Source organism: Pristiophorus japonicus, chromosome 3 (assembly GCF_044704955.1).
Source record: "Pristiophorus japonicus isolate sPriJap1 chromosome 3, sPriJap1.hap1, whole genome shotgun sequence".
NCBI lineage: Eukaryota > Metazoa > Chordata > Chondrichthyes > Pristiophoridae > Pristiophorus > Pristiophorus japonicus.
The window spans coordinates 227,824,207-227,842,913 of NC_091979.1; the positions used below are offsets into that span (position 1 = coordinate 227,824,207).

General features: G+C 45.2%; 1 protein-coding gene across 3 annotated transcripts in view; it reads right to left on the reverse strand.

The window, feature by feature from the left end:
* Positions 1 to 18,480, reverse strand: part of LOC139260149 (STE20-like serine/threonine-protein kinase) — a 146,895-nt gene extending 128,415 nt beyond the window's left edge. For all 3 annotated transcript variants that reach the window (XM_070876365.1, XM_070876364.1, XM_070876363.1), the window contains exon 1: positions 17,603 to 18,480. In XM_070876365.1, coding sequence (XP_070732466.1) covers positions 17,603 to 17,752 — 150 coding nt within the window. In that variant the 5' untranslated portion in view covers positions 17,753 to 18,480. The remainder of the gene's footprint in view (positions 1 to 17,602) is intronic.
* Positions 18,481 to 18,707: the final 227 nt, after the last annotated feature.

Sequence of the window (18,707 nt, forward strand, 5' to 3'; positions counted from 1 at the left end):
GGAGTTAGATGAACTCCTTACTACTAGGGGGATCAAGGGGTATGGCGAGAAAGCAGGAATGGGGTACTGAAGTTGCATGTTCAGCCATGAACTCATTGAATGGCGGTGCAGGCTAAAAGGGCCGAATGGCCTACTCCTGCACCTATTTTCTATATTTCTATGTTACATTTCAAAAGGTACTTCATTGGCTGTAAAGCGGTGATCGTGAAAGGTACAGTACTATATAAATGCAAGTTTTTCTTTCTTTATCTCTCTTCAGAACAGTCCTAGAGATCAGCCTCTATGGAGGGGCAGCATCCAGCAGCTCTGTAATGCATGGGCCAATGAGGAGGTTTACAGTCTGACAGGTATAGCTCCTGTCAGCTTGGTAACAATACAGGGAAAGCTGCAAATACTCTGAAGGTAAGTCAGCATCTATCTGTAAAAAAAAAACAAGTTAACTTTTCAAGTGGAGCCTGACAAAGGATGCTCACTTGAAACTTTCACCTGTCTTTTCATTTTTCAGATGTTGACAGACCCACCGTGTATATACGGATTTTCTTTTCATCTCTATATGTATCAGCTGTGCAGTCCTGTACCCCACACAGGTGTTCCAATCTGCTCACAGCTGAATAAACCCAATGTGTTTTTGCATAAAGAATGTGATGACAGGAACAGATTGCATAACCAAAAAACAGATTATTAAAAAAAGCTCACTCGCAGAACTGGGAAGCACTTACGGAACACATATGCGTAAGCTGCACAACCTCATTCTAAAGCATTTGCCTACAGTTAAGTCTAAGTGAAGAGTCAAACCTCAAGCTCCAGCTGATTGTCAGTGTGTGACATGGTTCCGATCACACCCCTGACTAACAGCTCTACAGACGACCAAATACCACAGGGCAGTATGCAGATATAGTTGGAGCTGGAATTTTTTTCTCCCATTAGGATTATTTTGGGAAGTGCTTTAGAATGAGATAAATTCATTCCACGCGAGTCCTGATGTGATACTGCATCATTGACAAGTGGACCGGTCAACACGTACACTGATAAAGTTGTGAGATTCAAGGGGTCACACTAGGACATTTGTGGGATCCTCGATTTATACATTTAGCAAGTAATTTCCAGGAGAGGGGGCAGGGGGGGCTGGGGGTAAGATAACTAAAGAAAATTTAAAGTGGAGGACATGCCCAACTTTTATTCCTCAACCCTCACCACCTAGCGAGATTAACTGGTCATTTATCTCTTGCTGTTCATGGGATCTTGCTGTGTGCAAATTGACTGCTGAATTTACCTACATAACAGCAGTAACTTCCAAAGTACTTTGTTGGCAGTGAAGCACTGAGACGTCCTGAGAATGTGAAAGGTGCTTTATAAATGCAAGTTCTTTCTTTACCTAATATTTAAACATGTTGAGGAGGAGTACAGCAGCTGTGTACCTGATGATGTGGTTAATGCAGGTTTGCTTACTGAACTCCTTCACAGCAAACGAGCCAAAGGTGGGCAGTGGAAACGTTACAAGGAAATCCTCAAAGCCTCCCTGATAAAGTGCAACATCCCCACCGACACCTGGGAGTCCCTGGCCAAAGACCACACTAAGTGGAGGAAGTGCATCCGGGAGGGCGCTGAGTACCTCGAGTTTCATCGCCGCGAGCATGCAGAAATCAAGCACAGACAGCGGAAAGAACATGCGGCAAAGCTGTCCCACCCACCCTTTCCCTCAACGACTATTTGTCCCACCTGTGACAAGGACTGTGGCAGCCACCGAAGGACTCATTTTTAAGAGTGGAAGCAAGTCTTCCTAGATTCCGAGGGACTGCCTATGATGACGATGGCTGAAAGGTCTAGATTTGATTGTGTTTTTTGCCAATATTTTCACATGTTTGAAAAATGCAGCAGCTGCCAAATGGCTGTATGTCTGTGGGGCACAATGCTCTATTAGAATGTTTTGTTGTTTCAGTAATGTTGTCCAGCCCTAATGACTAATAGGCAGGGTGTGCTATATAGAAGAGCGAGAAGTATTCCACAGATCTCCAGACAAGTGCAGCAGCAATGTGTCGCTGAGACATGGGATCCACCTCACAATTAGGCTCCAATGAGTAAGTGGTGTTACCACACCTCTCCCAAGACCACAGCTACAGAACAAACGGTCACAAAACTTCAATTCAAACCTGCTCCTTAAAAAAAACCTTACGGAGAAACCCAGCTAAAGGGCCAAGTCCCACATCACTGTTGAAAACAGTAGAAAGGAAGGTTAGTTTATGAGGGGAGGTGAAATATATGTCTGGAGATCTGTGGAATACTTCTCACCCTTCTATATAACACGCCCTGCCTATCAGTCAGTAGGGCTGAACAACATTACTGAAACAACAGAGCATTATAATAGAGCAGTGTGCCCCACAGACACACAGCCATTTGGCAGGGTGCAAGTACTGTGAATGCTGTCTATGATCATGGCATTGGAACACCACTAATATACTAAAGTTACTAACAGGAGCTTCAAGGGAAAGAAACGATAATTCCTACAAATGTCTCGCTACCGAACACACTGGGTTCATTTAGTTTGCCAAATGTTTCCATGACGTTATAGGGTCTCCTTCACTCACACACTTCCACAAGTGTTTATCCAATTGCAGTGCTTGGCCTGGTCAAGGCACAGTATTTACGCTGTCCTCGCGCAAAAGAGGCAAACAGATTGGAGATAAATAAATGGGGTGCATCTAAAACAACCTGCAAGCAGGATCGCAGGAGCTGACAGAGGAACATGTGTGCATCGATCACTGTTTTATTAACACGTTTCCCACGGTAGCTCTAACTAACGAATCACTGATATATAGGGAATTAAATCCGGTGTGTTCACCTTTAACCTGTCAGTGTGTGTGTGTGTGTGTAGCTATCCCAGCCCTGACTAACAGGTGACTAAATACATCAGAACACAAGAAAAGCCAGAGTGAGAAAGGACCTTTTGGTCCATCAGTCCTGATTCATCCAGAGCCCATGTTCTATCATGAACCACCTGCTGCTCTCCTATTTTTCCTTGCCCGACCTCCTTTGTGGAAACAAAGAATTCACGCAGTGCAATTAGTATCCCTCAAACCCCAATCGCCTTCCCAACAGAAATGAATCCAGTTAAATGTGTTAACTGGCCTGAATCAATTCCTTTCTCTAGAAATCTTCGCATATATCCATTTCTCTTGGGAAAAACCATGAACTGGTGGCTTGTGAATTTTATACCTCTGCCCTCTATTTCTGTGTCAGCAATAAGCCATGGCCGGAGGCAGGAGTTCTCTCCTCCCCTCATTAGGATTATATTAGAAACTGCTTTAGCATTAAATAGAGGAAATCACATGATCCCCAGTCCCAGAGTGAAATCTTATCCCTCCTTATAATGCAAAGTACTTCAGGAAGCAGTAAGACATGGTGACCTCCCCCTCCAGCCGCATACGTGCAAGCTTGTCCACTGATGGCAGGCAGCGTGCAGCAGCTACAACAGGTACACCTAGTTTCCCAATGCGCGTGGCTGGCCAGTCAGTTCATTTACCTCTCTTGCTGCCTTCAGAATGAAGCCAGCTCCGATAATTGGATTATAACTTTGATGTATAGTCTTTGCCACGAGTGCTGCAGTGCCCTCGATTACTCAGTACACTGCAGGTTAACAAGTTCTCTGCAAGCACTCAATGACAGCTCTTTGCTGAAAATGAAAAGTAGCCCAGTCTGCGGTGTTGTAAGTACTGGCTACAAGAAAGGAAATTTGAAATAAATCTTATCTTGAGATGGTGCAATTCAGCCAGAAAGAGGAATGTAGAATCTGCTACACACCCAGAACCTGCATTCTACTGCTGCAATTTTCAGAACCATTTGCTGAAATAGCTGGGGTCCCAGTCATAGTTCCTGTCCTTTATACTGCATCATTCTGAAGGGCTCCCTGCTGCTCAATTGCAGTTAAACTGGGCTGCTTTTTTTTAACCAATTGAGAAACTGAGCTCTCGGTCTAACTTTCCACACGAAATCACCTCACTGGGAATGCCCTTGCTCATTGTCATCAGCACATTGTCAAACTCTGAAAGCTTTCCTCTATTTTTGAAGGTCAGGGAGCATCATTCATTCTCAAAGCTGATCTCCGTTGCTCCAATGGGCCTGGTTGTAAATGAAGGAGCCCCCATGCTCATCTCAGAAGCATCCATGGAGAGGAGGAGTTCAGCAGGGCCAAGACAAATAAATTCAGCAACAGCCGAGTGGTAGCTGGAGTGTGACTGATCCGTTGGAGTATGACTGACATGAGGGGCTGTGACTGGTCTCGTGGAGCACTAGATACATTCCAAGGGGGAGTCACTGCACAAATAGGCAACACTGTGCAGATTTTCTGAAATTGATGCTCCTTTTTTTAAATGCAAGTCTCCACTTTGATTTCACACATACTCCTAGCATCATCCTTGGGCCAGGTTGGGTGACCTGCTCCCATGAGGTGTCTGTGCCTCAGATTCTTCCCCCCCCAATACAACGGCAGCTGCCTCCACTCGAGCGGTGCATGGAGCTTCCAGTACAGTGTCAACAATTATTTAATGTCATTCTCAGGGTTCATTTGCCCGGCATTCAAAACGTGACTTTGTTCAGCACATCTTGACGGATTGTTCAAGGCTGTGAATGACGCCCCCTAAACTTCCATTCACAATCAATGGTCAGAACATCCGGCCTAGCAATGAGTGTGTGCATCCTCCCTTTTCTCCTAGTCACCTCATGAACTGCCATGGCCGAGGGAGTGTGACAACTGTGGGTGACCATCCGGCTGTGACACACCTGCCCGGGCTGTACTGAGCAATTACTCACAACAACAGGGAGAGAGGCCCAGGGTTCAATCAAAACAGTGTTCCATCACTCTGCAAAGACATGTATTGCCCCACAGCATTCAGTCAGTTACACTGAAACATTTAGGAGAACCGGGAGTTCATAGGAAGAAAAATATGGGAGGAAACAGAGAGGCATGAAAATACTAAACAGAAACTAAAACTGCATACAAGGCACAGAACAAGCTACGACAGATCACGTATAATCTACACTGTGTGCTAGCCTGACATGGCAATACTCTCGCCTTGGAGTTAAAAGGTTGTGGGTTTAAGCCCCACTTCCGGACCAGAATACCTAATCCAGGCAGGCAAGACTGCAGGATACTGCATTGTCGGTGCCCATCTTTCAGATAAGAAATGAAACCAAGGCTCCATCTACCTGTTCAGGTGGATGTAAAAGATCCTCTGTTACTATTTGAAGAGCAGGGAGCTTTCTCATTGTCCTAACCAACATTTCTCGCTCAGCCAACCGCAGCAAAGCAGATCACGTGGTTTTTCTCTCATTTATCTTTGTGCGATCTTGCTGTGTGCAATTTGGGTGCTGCATTTGCCGACAGAACAATAGTGAGAGTAATTCATTGGGTCTGAAGTGCTTTGAATGCCATGAGGATGTGATCAGGCACTATATAAATGCAAATTCTTCCGTTTTTTTAAATTCCATCATGGACTCTAACCCACCCATTTAGTCTCGAGGGAGAGTTCTGCGTAGATAATTCAAATCCTCAATTCAGAATTGTCATGTATTAATGCTTGGGATCACTTGACACCAGGGGGCGCCACTGTGGGAGGTCATCGGGCTGTACACGTGTGTGCGGGCCCTGATGTAGAAGTGCTTGTACAATGTCTTGTGGTCACTTTGGGCACGAATAGCTTTAAGTTACCAGGTTTACACCTGACTAAGTTTACAGTAACAAGTCTTTTGAGTCATTATATACATAACAAGAATATTTATTCATTCCCATAACAACCCTAGCTAGCCACTTTTCACATTCACTCCATCATCACCTGCACTCACTATCCCCAGAAGCAAAGGTGTCCTGTGGAGCATCTGACAGTCATAGGAACAGGTTCAGATGGATATAAATGCTCCCATTCCCAGCTAGGTATTTATCCAGTTTGTGGGACAAGTCCACGAGCAGAATACTGAATGGAGGTTGAGCAGTTGTGAACATCTGTAGTGGGTATCATAGTAGCTCCTTTATCAGTTACTAGACATTGTTTTACCGACAGCAGCTTGGGAGATCCAAATGTTTGTCTTACTCGCATCAAGTTAACTTGTCCAATAAAACATATCCTAATATAATGCTTAAAAAATAAGTAGAATTATATTTAAACTAGTGGATAGCCAGAGAAATGAAAACAGACTGGCTAGCCTCCTTTGTTGGAGGATTTAGAATTTCTTTGTACTCAGAAAAATTTTCACAAAAGAGCTTGGGAATGAAAAGACTCCTAACTCTGCCAGGAGATTAGACGAACACTCAAACACTGGATGAGTTCCAACTAACTGTCATGCTCCAATAGAAATAATTACCGCACAAGCAAGCTCACAGAGCAGGCGCTGGCACTGACACACAGGCCTCACACACTCGTTTTCTGGCTACATTTTGTGAATTAGACACCGTGGAACCCTTTTTCAGAGAAATCTCATTTGGAACCAAAAATACACATTTTTTTAAATGACTTATCAGCTTCATATTACTGTTTAAAGAAAGATAGGAAGCTTTAAGTTACAGTAAACCCCTCAGCTTGAAATACAGTTACCACGTTCTTGACACTGATTCTGAGAGTCTCCAATCCAAAGGTGGTGCTGCATTCTGCACTGCAGCAAGCTCCAAGCCTAAGCAAGACTTACGGCATACTTTTAAATAAGGATTGTGATTCTGATGCTGCACACCATTTGTATTACAGACGCAGAAGCATTTGTGCAGCACCCTGATTTCCCATGCTGTGAATTCTTCGCTGGTTATACTGCAAGATGGAATCTACAGAACCAGCACAAGAGAGAAATCATTCCTGCTGCGCAGTGTTTACAAGTCACAATCTATAACTTTAGTTCTGGCCACTCTTCCTCCCACGATGGCTGGAGAAGGTTGCTGCAGAGTAGGAGAGGGCATGGGGAAACTGCAGCTGTGCTGAATGCCCACTCTGACATTGACACAGTTTACATTTCCTGCATTCGGGGGCCAAGGAGTGTCTCAGAATCTACAAAGAGCAATACCACCTGATTCAGCTTCCAGCACTGCTGCTAATGTCAGGGCTGCTGCAGACAGTAATGCTTTAAATGCACTGAGAGAGAGTAGCAGAAGATGAACTGGAATAAACACTTCATAAAGTGTCTCAGGTATTCACCCCGTGCAGCCACAGATCAGATGCACCTGCTCATAGCCATCGGTGGCACAGTCCTCCATTTGTCGCAAGACTTAAGCAACTAGTTCACGAAACAGGAATGTCATTCCATCCAGCGACATGGTGAGTCAGCAGGAATGTTCGCATTACACTTAGTTTCGCCATTATCCACATTCACTACTACTGTGAAGCCCACTTAGAAAAGATGCAGTGAAGCAAAGTTACTCACTGAAACTCCACGTTTCCCTTTGTTCAATAATGTTAATTGTATAGTCAGAATCAATCTCGAATGTCTGTACACTGGGAGTGACTTGCAACACTTCAACAATCAGCAGAAAAAGGACTGCAGAGAATTAGTGTCCCACTTGTTCAGCAGTAGCAGTAAAAGATCATGTAGTACAAGAGGATGTTCAAAGTGCTTTGCAAAGACAGCAAGCCTGTTCTACTCTTCCCACAGAGCATTTTGTCAGGCAATATGATGCCCTCCTTTTCTGAAGACAATTACTGTTGCTGGGATACAGTTCTACGGGCCCCCCCCGTACAAGACTATCCATCTGTAGGGAGCATCACTGCCAGGCATCATCCTGTCCTCGTCCAATGTCTATACAAGCAGACGTTCCAGCAGGGGTTACTGGATAGTCACCCAGAGTGGGTATCCACCCGAATTCTCTCCTCTATAGCTCAGCAGTGCTCACACCGGCTGCAGTACCCCAACCACTGCTTAAGCAGAGATCAGCTAACCCAACATAGACCACAGAACGAGCCTTGGGCCTTCCAGTCTGAGACTGCACTGTGAGCGTGGGGCCTTCCAATCTGAAACCACAGAGCGAGCATGGGGCCTTCTCATATGGTCTTGCTGGTCAATTTAACAATGAACGCAAGTTCTCGACCAGGCCACATCGTTCGCATGCCAGACACGAGACTCCCAAAACAAGCGCTCTACTCAAAACTCCTTCACGGCAAATGAGCCAAAGGTGGATAGCGGAAACATTACAAGGACACCCTCAAAGCCTTCCTGATAAAGTGCAACATCCCCACTGACACCTGGGAGTCCCTGGCCAAAGACGGCCCCAAGTGGAGGAAGTGCATCCGGGAGGGCGCTGAGCACCTCGAGTCTCATCGCCGAGAGCACGCAGCGGAAAGAGTGTACGGCAAATCTTTCCCACTCTCCCTTACCCTCAACGACTATCTGTTCCACCTGTGACAGAGACTGTGGTTCTTGTATTGGATTGTTCAGCCACCTAAGGACTCATTCTAAGAGTGGAAGCAAGTTTTCCTCGATTCCGAGGGGTTGCCTATGATGATTATGATGATGAACTCAAGTAATAGTAGAGTAAATGAAAGTAATCTAACATTGCAGAGTTCTAAATTGGCTCCTTTTTGAAACAAAAATACTGTCTGTCCACTGAAGATCAGTGAATACAGGCCAAATGGCTCCATTAGACATTAAACGTCAGGTAGGGCGATCATGCCTTTAATGAAGTTCTCCAACCTCATTCAGCTCTTACAGTTTTACTTAATAAATGTCAGGCTCCCACAACAACTTTCCAAAGGCCTGTTTCTGTCTCGACTGTATCAATACGAATTGGGATGCGTGAAGATAATCTGTGTTGCCGACAGCATCACTGAGGAAACATGATGTGAATCCTATCAGTTTTCAAATTTATAAAAAAATAAAAGGAATAAAAATAACAGGGTGTCAAAAACGTATAGTCCCAGTGAAGAAACAGTGAGGAACTGCATAAGCGAGTGCTGGGAACCACAGAACTTGCTATGATTTGTACTTAGTGCTGTGTGAAAATCTCAGAGAACGGAAAAGCAGCTGACAAAGCGAGCAGCTCACCCCTAGGCTCATTATTGTGGCATCAGCTTCATTTCTGGCTCAATGTGTAGCTTTGGGTCAGCTACAAAATTGATAGTTCCACCCCGGCTGAAGCATGTTTGTGTAAAATCCATCCATCCATACTGCTGGCCCAGTGCATCAACACTACATTCTTCATTTGAAAACAAAGACAATTCAAGCACAGTGTGGAGCTCAGTGACTCAGTAACAACTAGAGTAACTCCACTCATCAGTAGTGGGGAAAATGTTGGAATCAATTATTAAAGATGAAATAGCAGCGCATTTGGAAAGCAGTGACAGGATCGGTCCAAGTCAGCATGGATTTATGAAAGGGAAATCATGCTTGACAAATCTTCTTGAATTTTTTGAGGATGTAACTAGTAGAGTGGACAAAGGAGAACCAGTGGATGTGGTGTATTTGGCCTTTCAAAAGGCTTTTGACAAGGTCCCATACAAGCGATTGGTGTGCAAAATCAAAGCACATGTTATTGGGGGTAATGTACTGACGTGGATAGAGAACTGGTTGGCAGACAGGAAGCAGAGAGTCGGGATAAACGGGTCCTTTTCAGAATGGCAGGCAGTGACTAGTGGAGTACCGCAGGGCTCAGTGCTGGGACCCCAGCTCTTTAATGTATATTGTAATGATTTAGATGAATTGAGTGTAATATCTCCAGGTTTGCATACGACACTAAGCTGGGTGACGGTGTGAACTGTGAAGAGGACACTAAAAGGCTGCAGGGTGACTTGGACAGGTTAGGTGAATGGGCAAATGCATGGCAGATTCAGTATAATGTGGATAAATGAGAGGTTATGAGAAAGCACGAAGGCAGATTAACTGATGGTGGCAGATTAGGAAAAGGGGAGGTGCATCGAGACCTGGGTGTCATGGTTCATCAGTCATTGAAAGTTGGCATGCAGGTACAGCAGGCGGTGAAGGAGGAAAATGGTATGTTGGTCTTCATAGCGAGAGGATTTGAGTATAGGAGCAGGGAGGTCTTACTGCAGTTGTACAGGGCCTTGGTGAGGCTTCACCTGGAATATCGTGTTCAGTTTTGGTCTCCTAATCTGAGGAAGGACGTTCTTGCTATTGAGGGAGTGCAGCAAAGGTTCACCAGACTGATTCCCGGGATGGCGGGACTGAAATATGAGGAGAGACTGGATCAACTGGGCCTTTATTCACTGGAGTTTAGAAGGATGAGAGGGGATCTCATAGAAACGTACAAGAAACTGACGAGACTGGACAGGTTAGATGCGGGAAGAATGATCCCGATGATGGGGAAGTCCAGAACCAAGGGACACAGTCTTAGGATAAGGAGTAGGCCATTTAGGACTGAGATGAGGAGAAATGTCTTCACTCAGAGAGTTGTTAACCTGTGGAATTCCCTACCGCAGAGTTGTTGATGTCAGTTCATTGGATATATTGAAGAGGGAATTAGATTTGGCCCTTGCGGCTAAAGGGATCAATGGTTATGGAGAGAAAGCAGGAAAGGGGTACTGAGGGAATGATCAGCCATGATCTTGTTGAATGGTGGTGCAGGCTCGAAGGGCCGAATAGCCTACTCCTGCACCTATTTTCTATGTTTCTATGTTTCATACACGCACATGAAGTTTATTTATTAGGATTAGAGAACTGGGTCCCAGCTCAAATCCACACACTGAGCCCATATTATAGGATTAGATCTCAGTGTTCCCAAGCCTACTCCACTAATACATCTCATTGTGCCACTAGGATTTCTAGAAGATGACTTGTGAACCATTCAGTTGAGATGAACTCTGCACTTCAAAAGTACTTCATTGGCTGTAAAGCGATTAGGAATGTCGTGAAAGGTGCTATAGAAATGCAAGTCTTTCTTTTTTTTCTTCTCAGTCCTTGCACATGATACACCTGTAAATAATCCGTCTCTCAGTCCCTGCAGTATACCTTCAAATTTCAATACAATATCTTTCAGCTCAGCAAGTGCCAAAGCTTTTGAATTCTGAAACCATAGTGCTGTCATTCTTCAATAACAGAAATCAGCTGTGCACGGTAAGTAAATGACATGAGAGAGAGCAATGTGCTGTACCTCACCGGTTATGATGCTGTTATTGGACTAATTTCACTTTCACTTTCTTATATAAAAGGAAGACTTGCATTTATATAGCACCTTTCACGACCACCAGACGTCCCAAAGCACTTTATAGCCGATGAAGTATTTTTTGAAATGTAGTCACTGTTGTAATTTAGTATTATATTTTCTCCCTAGTCTGTAACCACAAAGGAAGCAATTGACATTCCTTCATTCAGCTTGCTTAACCTCCAATTCATTGCACAAATTCAACGCCACAAGCACAATTACACTTCCTCTTGTTTAACAGTTTCTGATCTCCTATATGAAGTTATCTGCACCATCGAGTACAGACGTGACAGATAATTATTTGAGTACTTTTTTTTTGCCTCTAAATCATCTCTACTTGCTTTAATCAGTTTGTTTGTCAAATCGTTTAAGCACCAATCGAAGTACAGATCGACTCGCTAACCCTACAACACTGTGTGCTGGACCGAGAGACAGACTGACCCTACAGCACTGTGTGCTGGACCGAGAGACAGACAGACTGACCCTACAGCACTGTGTGCTGGACCGAGAGACAGACAGACTGACCCTACAGCACTATGTGCTGGACCGAGAGACAGACAGACTGACCCTACAGCACTGTGTGCTGGACCGAGAGACAGACAGACTGACCCTACAGCACTGTGTGCTGGACCGACAGACAAACCCTACAGCACAGTGCGTCGGACCGAGGGACAGACTAACCCTGCAGCACTGTGTGCTGGACCGAGAGACAGACAGACCCTACAGCAGGGGAACAGTGGATGTGATATATTTGGATTTTTAGAAGGTATTCGATAAGGTCCCACACAAGAGGTTGTTACATAAGATTAGGGCTCATGAAGGTTGGTGATAATATATTAGCATGGATTGGTTAACGGACAGAAAACAGAGAGAGTAGGAATGAACGGGTCATTTTCGGGATGGCTGTGAATAACTAGTGGAATGCCACAGTGCTTGGGCTGCAGCTATTTATAATCTATATCACTAACTTAGATGAGGGGACAGAGTGTAATATATCCAAGTTTGCTGAGGATACAAAGCTAGCTGGAAAAGTGGCAAAGAGGCTGCAAATGGATATAGGCAGATTAAGTGATTGGGCAAGGAGGTGGCAGATGGAGTATAACGTGGGGAAATGTGAAATTATCCACTTTGGGAAGAAGAATGTAAAAGCAGAATTTTAATTTTTTTTAAAAAAAGATGAGATGCTGGTCAGAGGGACCTGGGTGTCCTTGTACATGAATCACGGAAAGTTAACATGCAGGTACAGTAAGCAATTAGGAAGGCAAATGGTATGTTGGCCTTTATTGCAACGGGGTTGGAGTAAAAGAGGAAGGACATCTTGCTGCAATTATGTAGGGCTTTGGTGAGACCACACCTGGAGTATTGTGTACAGTTTTGGTCTCCTTACCCAAGGAAGGATATACTTGCCTTGGAGGTGGTGCAACGAAGGTTCACCAGACTGATTCCTGGGATGAGAAGGCTGTCCTATGAGGAGAGATTGAGTCAAATGGGCCTATACTCTCTGGAGTTAAGAAGAAGAATGAGAAGTGATCTCATTGAAATGTATATAATTCTTAGAGGGCTTTAGGGTGAATGCTGGGAGGTTGTTTCCCCTGGCTGGAGTGTCCAGAACCAGGGATCACAGTCTCAGGATAAGGGGTCGGCCATTTAGGACCGAGATGAGGAGAAATTTCTTCACTCAGAGGATGTTGAATTTTTGGAATTCTGTACCCGAGGGCTGTGGATGCTCAGTCGATGAGTATATTCAAGACAGAGATCGATTGATTTTTGAACTAGAGGAATCAAGGGATATGTGGATACGGTGGGAATGTGGAGCTGATCAGCCATGATCTTATTGAATGGCGGAGCAAGCTCAAGTGGCCGTATGGCCTCCTCCTGCTCCTAATTCTTGTGTTTCTTGGTGCATGCCAGGACCAACATACAGACAGGCTAACCCCTCCCACAGCTCTCAGAACTGTCTCAAAGAGGAGTACAGATTAGGCTTTTTAGCTCATCCTTCCATAGAAATGTACAGTCCCCTGACTCAGTATCTAACTGCTTTGTGAATTATTCCAGAATTTTTACCTCCTCTACCCTACCAGGAAGGCCCTTCCAGATAATAATTACTCTTTGTACACTATCAGGGCTGAACTTGTCTTATACCAGTTTCAACCTGTGTTCCCTTGCCACATCCAATGAATGACTTCAAAGTGCAGTCACTTTCATTATGTAAGCAACCTGAACAGGATCCTACAGACAGCATTGGCATTGAATGACCACTTCATCTGTTTCTGGCATTGTGACTTGAGGGAGGAATATTGGTCGGGCCCCTGCGAGAACACCCACTGGAATTGGCAGACAAGGTTTCCATTTAACGTCTCATCGAAAGAACAGCACCTCAAATAATGTAGCACTCCATCAGTACTGCACTGGAGCGTGAGCCTAGATTGTGCACGTCAGTCCAGGAGACATAACGCCACAATCTTATGACTTAAAGTACTACTGCACTGTAAACAGATAAAAAGATCATTCAATGAGAGAGGCCATTCAGAGTTCAAAACATCTCAGCTCATCCATCTACAATGACTCAATTGCAGCATCCAATTTGATCCTGGCTTCTGACTGTCATTCTGCTGTTTGGTTTTGCTGATTGCTGCTCCGCATCGATCGCACATCTTCAGCATCAGGTCTACCGAGACTCCTCGGTCGCTTTGAACATCATCCTTAGCTTTTCAACACCATTCACCGAAGCATGCATTGCCCATTTTTCCTTCCTGTGAGGAAAAGTGTTTGGGAAAGGGATTTGCGGAGCTAGAAACAGTACAGGCACAATGGGCCAAATGTGTTGCTGCTGTGCTGAATATCTATAGCCATTTTAAGACTGATGCTGATTTAAACTGGGCTCTGGGAGGCTGGCGTTTGTGAGCTGAATCAGCCTTTACCCCACAACACCTGGTTCCTCTACATAAACACCAGTTCTTCCTCCTTACTTTCTTTACCTAGCAGCAGATTCGGAGAGCCTGTTATTCTGGATCTAGGAGCCAGCCTCTGGGACTCCAGAGATGAACTTTCACAGTGTAAATGACGGGAGCCAGTTCACAGGTGCTGGGCCTCCTAAAATCCAATCTCAATCAGTGCCAATATAGGATTCCACAAAAGAAAAATAAAGTGAATGGTGGCATCAAAATAGAAGATGCTGCAAATACAGAGATCATCAGGCAGATGAGTTAACGTTTCAGCTGGAAACTCTTCCCAAGTTCTGACTACAAAACTGACAAAGGGTTCCACCTAAAACATTAACCAGATCATCCCTCCCTGCCGATATTTCAGGACTATGGTACTGCCGGTAGGCAATCTTGCAACTGACTCTGTGCAGCCTGCCTGCTAGGAAATCTGCTCTATTAGCTCCAACATGTATTGCCAGGGAATGAAACTATATTCTCAAGCATGCTCAACCAAATCAGTGTCAGCTGCGGCTCAGTAGGCAGCATTCTCGACTGAGTCAGCAGGTTGTGGGTTCAAGTTCCACTCCAGAGACTTGAGCACAAAAATCTAGACTGACACTCCCAGTGCAGTGCTCAGGGAGCGCTACACTGTTGGAGGCGCCATCTTTCAGATGAGACGTTAAACCGAGGCCCCGTCTGCCCCCTCAGGTGGACGTAAAAGATCCCATGGCACTATTTTGAAGAGCAAGGGAGTCCTGGCCAATATTTATCCCTCAATCAACGTAACAAAAAAAAACAGTTGATCTGGTCATTATCACATTGCTGTTTGTGGGAGCTTGCTGTGCCCAAATTGGCTACCGCTTTTCCTACATTACAACAGTGACAACACTTCAAAAGTACTTCATTGGCTGTAAAGCACTTTGAGGTGGCCATGAAAGGTGCTATATGAATCCAAGTCTTTTTTTCTTTTCAAATACCCAACCCCGATGCATTATAAAATGCTTCGACAGGCTACGCCAATGCTGCCAGCTCCAAACATGGCCAATGGCAACTCCAAAATATAGTTGCCAGATTCATTAAACCTGGTAAATGGACACATCCTGGCTGCCGGTCTTAGTGAGTTTGGCAGGTTTATTTCGAGGTTGCCATTGGCTGTGCAAGACCTGCACATCAGGAACCAGTGGCACTGGCACACAACACTGAATCAATATAAAAGCAACTAAATAAAGTCACTTAACCCTAATTTCTTATGCTGCGAGGACCACTGAAATCACATACACCAGGATTCTTCAGTGGGCCAAGGGCAGCCATACTGTGCGCAACATCACCGGGGAACACAGACTGGACACGTCCAAGGTTCGAGCTGTCTGTGCGGAGATAACCGATCTCTGGCGGGGAGCAGCTGGGGAATACAACTGGAGAACCTCGGGGAGAGAGAGGAAAATGAGCCCGAGCTTCTGCTGCTGATCATCGTCCTGTGCCTGGGTGACCACAAAGAGATCAGGCTCAGTGACAATGCAACCCCTCTACAGTGGAGTAGCCTGCAGACAATCACTGCCTGTGCTCACACAAAGAATGATCACTTAGGCCAACTGCCAGCCTCTACAGGATTAAACCCTGCAAGAGAGCCGTAGCATTTCATAACAGAAAAAGCGAACATTCGGCCCATCGTGGCTGTACTGGCTCGCTGAATGAATTACCCATTCAGTCCCAGTCCCCTGTCCTTTTTCCCCTAACCTTTACATTTTTACCATTTCAAATATTTACCCCCATTTCCCTTTTGAAAGCTATGATGGATTCTGCTTCCACCGCTGTTGGTGGTCAGGCATTCCATGTCCCAAAGAACCTCTACGTAAAAAAATCTCCATCTCTCTTATTTCTTTGGATAATGGTTTTAAGTTTATGCCCTCCAGTTACTGACTCACCTATCATTGGAAATCATTGTTTCCCAATTTATCTCATCAAAGCCTTCACACCTCCCTCAGATCTGCTCTTCGCCTTCTGCATTCTAATGAAAAGAGCGGCAGATTCTCTAGTCAATGAAAGCCTCATATTCCTGGTATCAACCTGAGTAAATCTCTCCAGCACCCTCTCCATTGCCTCAACTTCCTTCCTAAAGTAAGGCGCTGAAAACTGGGCACAATATTCCAATTGCAGCCTAATCAATGATTTGTACAGCTTCCGCTTTACCCCCTTGCTGTGTACTCAGTGCCTGGTTAGAATTAGGGACCCTTACGCTTTTAGAGCTTTAACAAATTGCCCTCGTACGTTTAAAGATTTGTATCCGAACCCCTACGTCTCTCTGCTCCTTTTCAAGTTTTCCCATTTGGTGGATATTTCCTTTCCTGATCCTTTCTCCCAAAATGTAGCACTTTGCATTAAATTGCAGCTGACCTCTACATGCTCAATACAATAACTCTGTCCTCCCGAAGTTGTTTATAATCCTCTTCACAGTTAAGCACACTACTCATCTTCCTGCTGTCTCCAAATGATGATCAGGAACCCCCTCACCCCAAGTGCAGATCAATATGCATATATTGAGAAGAGCAATGATCCAATACTGACCCTTGGGGGACAACACTGGGGAACAATTCTCCAGTCTGAAAGAAATATCCATTAACCAATGCTCTGTTCTCTGACCAGTTATTGTAATGCCTGCTGTCACATTTCCTTTAACTACATGTGCCTTAATTTTTATCCACAAACCTTCCATGCGGCACAATATCAGATGCCTTTTGAAAATCCATATAGAAAACACACTCAAAATTTCCATTATCAACACACATCGTTATTTCCTCTAAGAGTTTTAACGTGTCAGTCATGACTTGCCTTTTACAAATCCAGGCCGGCTGTCTTTAATTAACCCGTTCTAATTCTGTATTATTACGGCCTCTACTCACCAATTTAAGGCCTGACTGGAATGGGAAGAAAATCGGAATGAAGAAAAAAGAACTGCGAGCACAAAATTACTGGCATAGGTACCTCATCCCCACCCCTCTCCAAACCTTTGAGTTTTTTTTAAAGCTTCTCAATACCCAAATATCTGCTTCCTCGTCACAGTTTGCAATATCAGGAACTGGCATCAATTCCTCACTGTACCTCTCAGCTGTCTTATCAGTCTAATACAAGATTAAACCATTGACAGACTGAAAACAAGGCTTTAATTGTATGCCTAGCCTGGTTTATAACTTTCATTTAAACCCAGAAATAAGCCTACTGCCTTGAACAGAGCCCATTTTATTTCATAAAACATATCACGCAGGATTTTTGTAAAGTGTAACAGCAGGTGTCATTGACAGGACACACAGTCCGTCGAAGAACCAATAACACCTGGCGTGCAACCAATGCAAATTACTGGTTTTTAAAACCCAATCTTCGTGGCATCTAGCCGCTACTTCTTAATTTATCTCGGTTTCCCTCCAACTCATTTCAACCTCGATGGTTTCCTGCCCTCTTCATCCAAATTTCTCCAAAAAAAAATTGAGATCCAAGTCTGATTAACAGAAAGTCTCACACTACGTTTCACTAACTTGATTATCAGTCGTGCCCTCACCTTATAGACCTTGCCAAAGGCCCCATCCCCCAGCTCTCCAAGGATGTGCCAGATCTCCTCAGGGTTCACATCCTTCTTCACATGCTCAAATTGCTTCTTCTTCTTCTCCCCGCCAATCTTAAAAATTTTCCGAAAGTTGAAAAAGGACATTTTCGCATCTGATCAAATGGGTTTTCTGAGCTTCCAATTCTAAAATTTAGTTTGAACACTCCCAGTCCTGATTCACTCCAGGACACTCCCACAGTCCTGATTCACTCCAGGACACTCCCACAGTCCTGGTTCACTCCAGAATGCTGCAGCTGATACTCTGCACTACTCCAGTGTTTTACTCTGGATCGTTTCAAGTTTCGCATTTACTCCGAATCACCCCAACTAAGTGCTTTACTGCAGATTTCCCCCGATACTCCGCTTTATTGTGGACCACTTCAATTCCATGCTTTACTCCAGATCACTCCCAATGCCACACTTTATTCCAGTTCGCTCCTGATGACCTGATTGCTCCGGATGGCCCCTGATATTCTCAATTACTAAGGATGCCTCTGATGTCCTCGATTACTCAGGATCACTGAGTTCTGTGCTTTACTCCTAATCACTTCCAGTCTTCGGATCACTCTCGGATTAGCTTTGGATTTTAATCCAGATTGTCCAGGGGTTCACTCCGAGTCCAGGGGTTGACTCCCAGTCCCGGGTTGTCTGGCCGCGGGTTCCTCCCTCACGCAAGCCCGCCGGGCCTCTCTCTCTTTCTCTTTCTCGAGCGGTGGATGCGGGACCTCGGGCTCTGCCTTTCCCTCAGGAGCCGCCGCACAGGTCCGCAATCCCCGATCCGCCTCCCGCCCCGCCCCGGCTCGGTGCGCGCGTCTGAACCCGGGCTCGCTCCTGCGCTGTCCTCGCGTTCTGACCGTTATTCCCCGGCCCCGCCCCCGGCCCGACAGCTTGGTCTGAGTGACAGCCGCCGCAACCAATCAGCGCGGGGCAGCCGCGGCCGCCTGCAGAGGGGGGTGCGTGTCCCCTGGAGCATCGCGTCATTCTCCAGCGACGCCCAATCGAGAGACGATCACATTTATCGCTGCCCGTGCCCGTCACCCTGGCAACCAGTGCAAGTTGC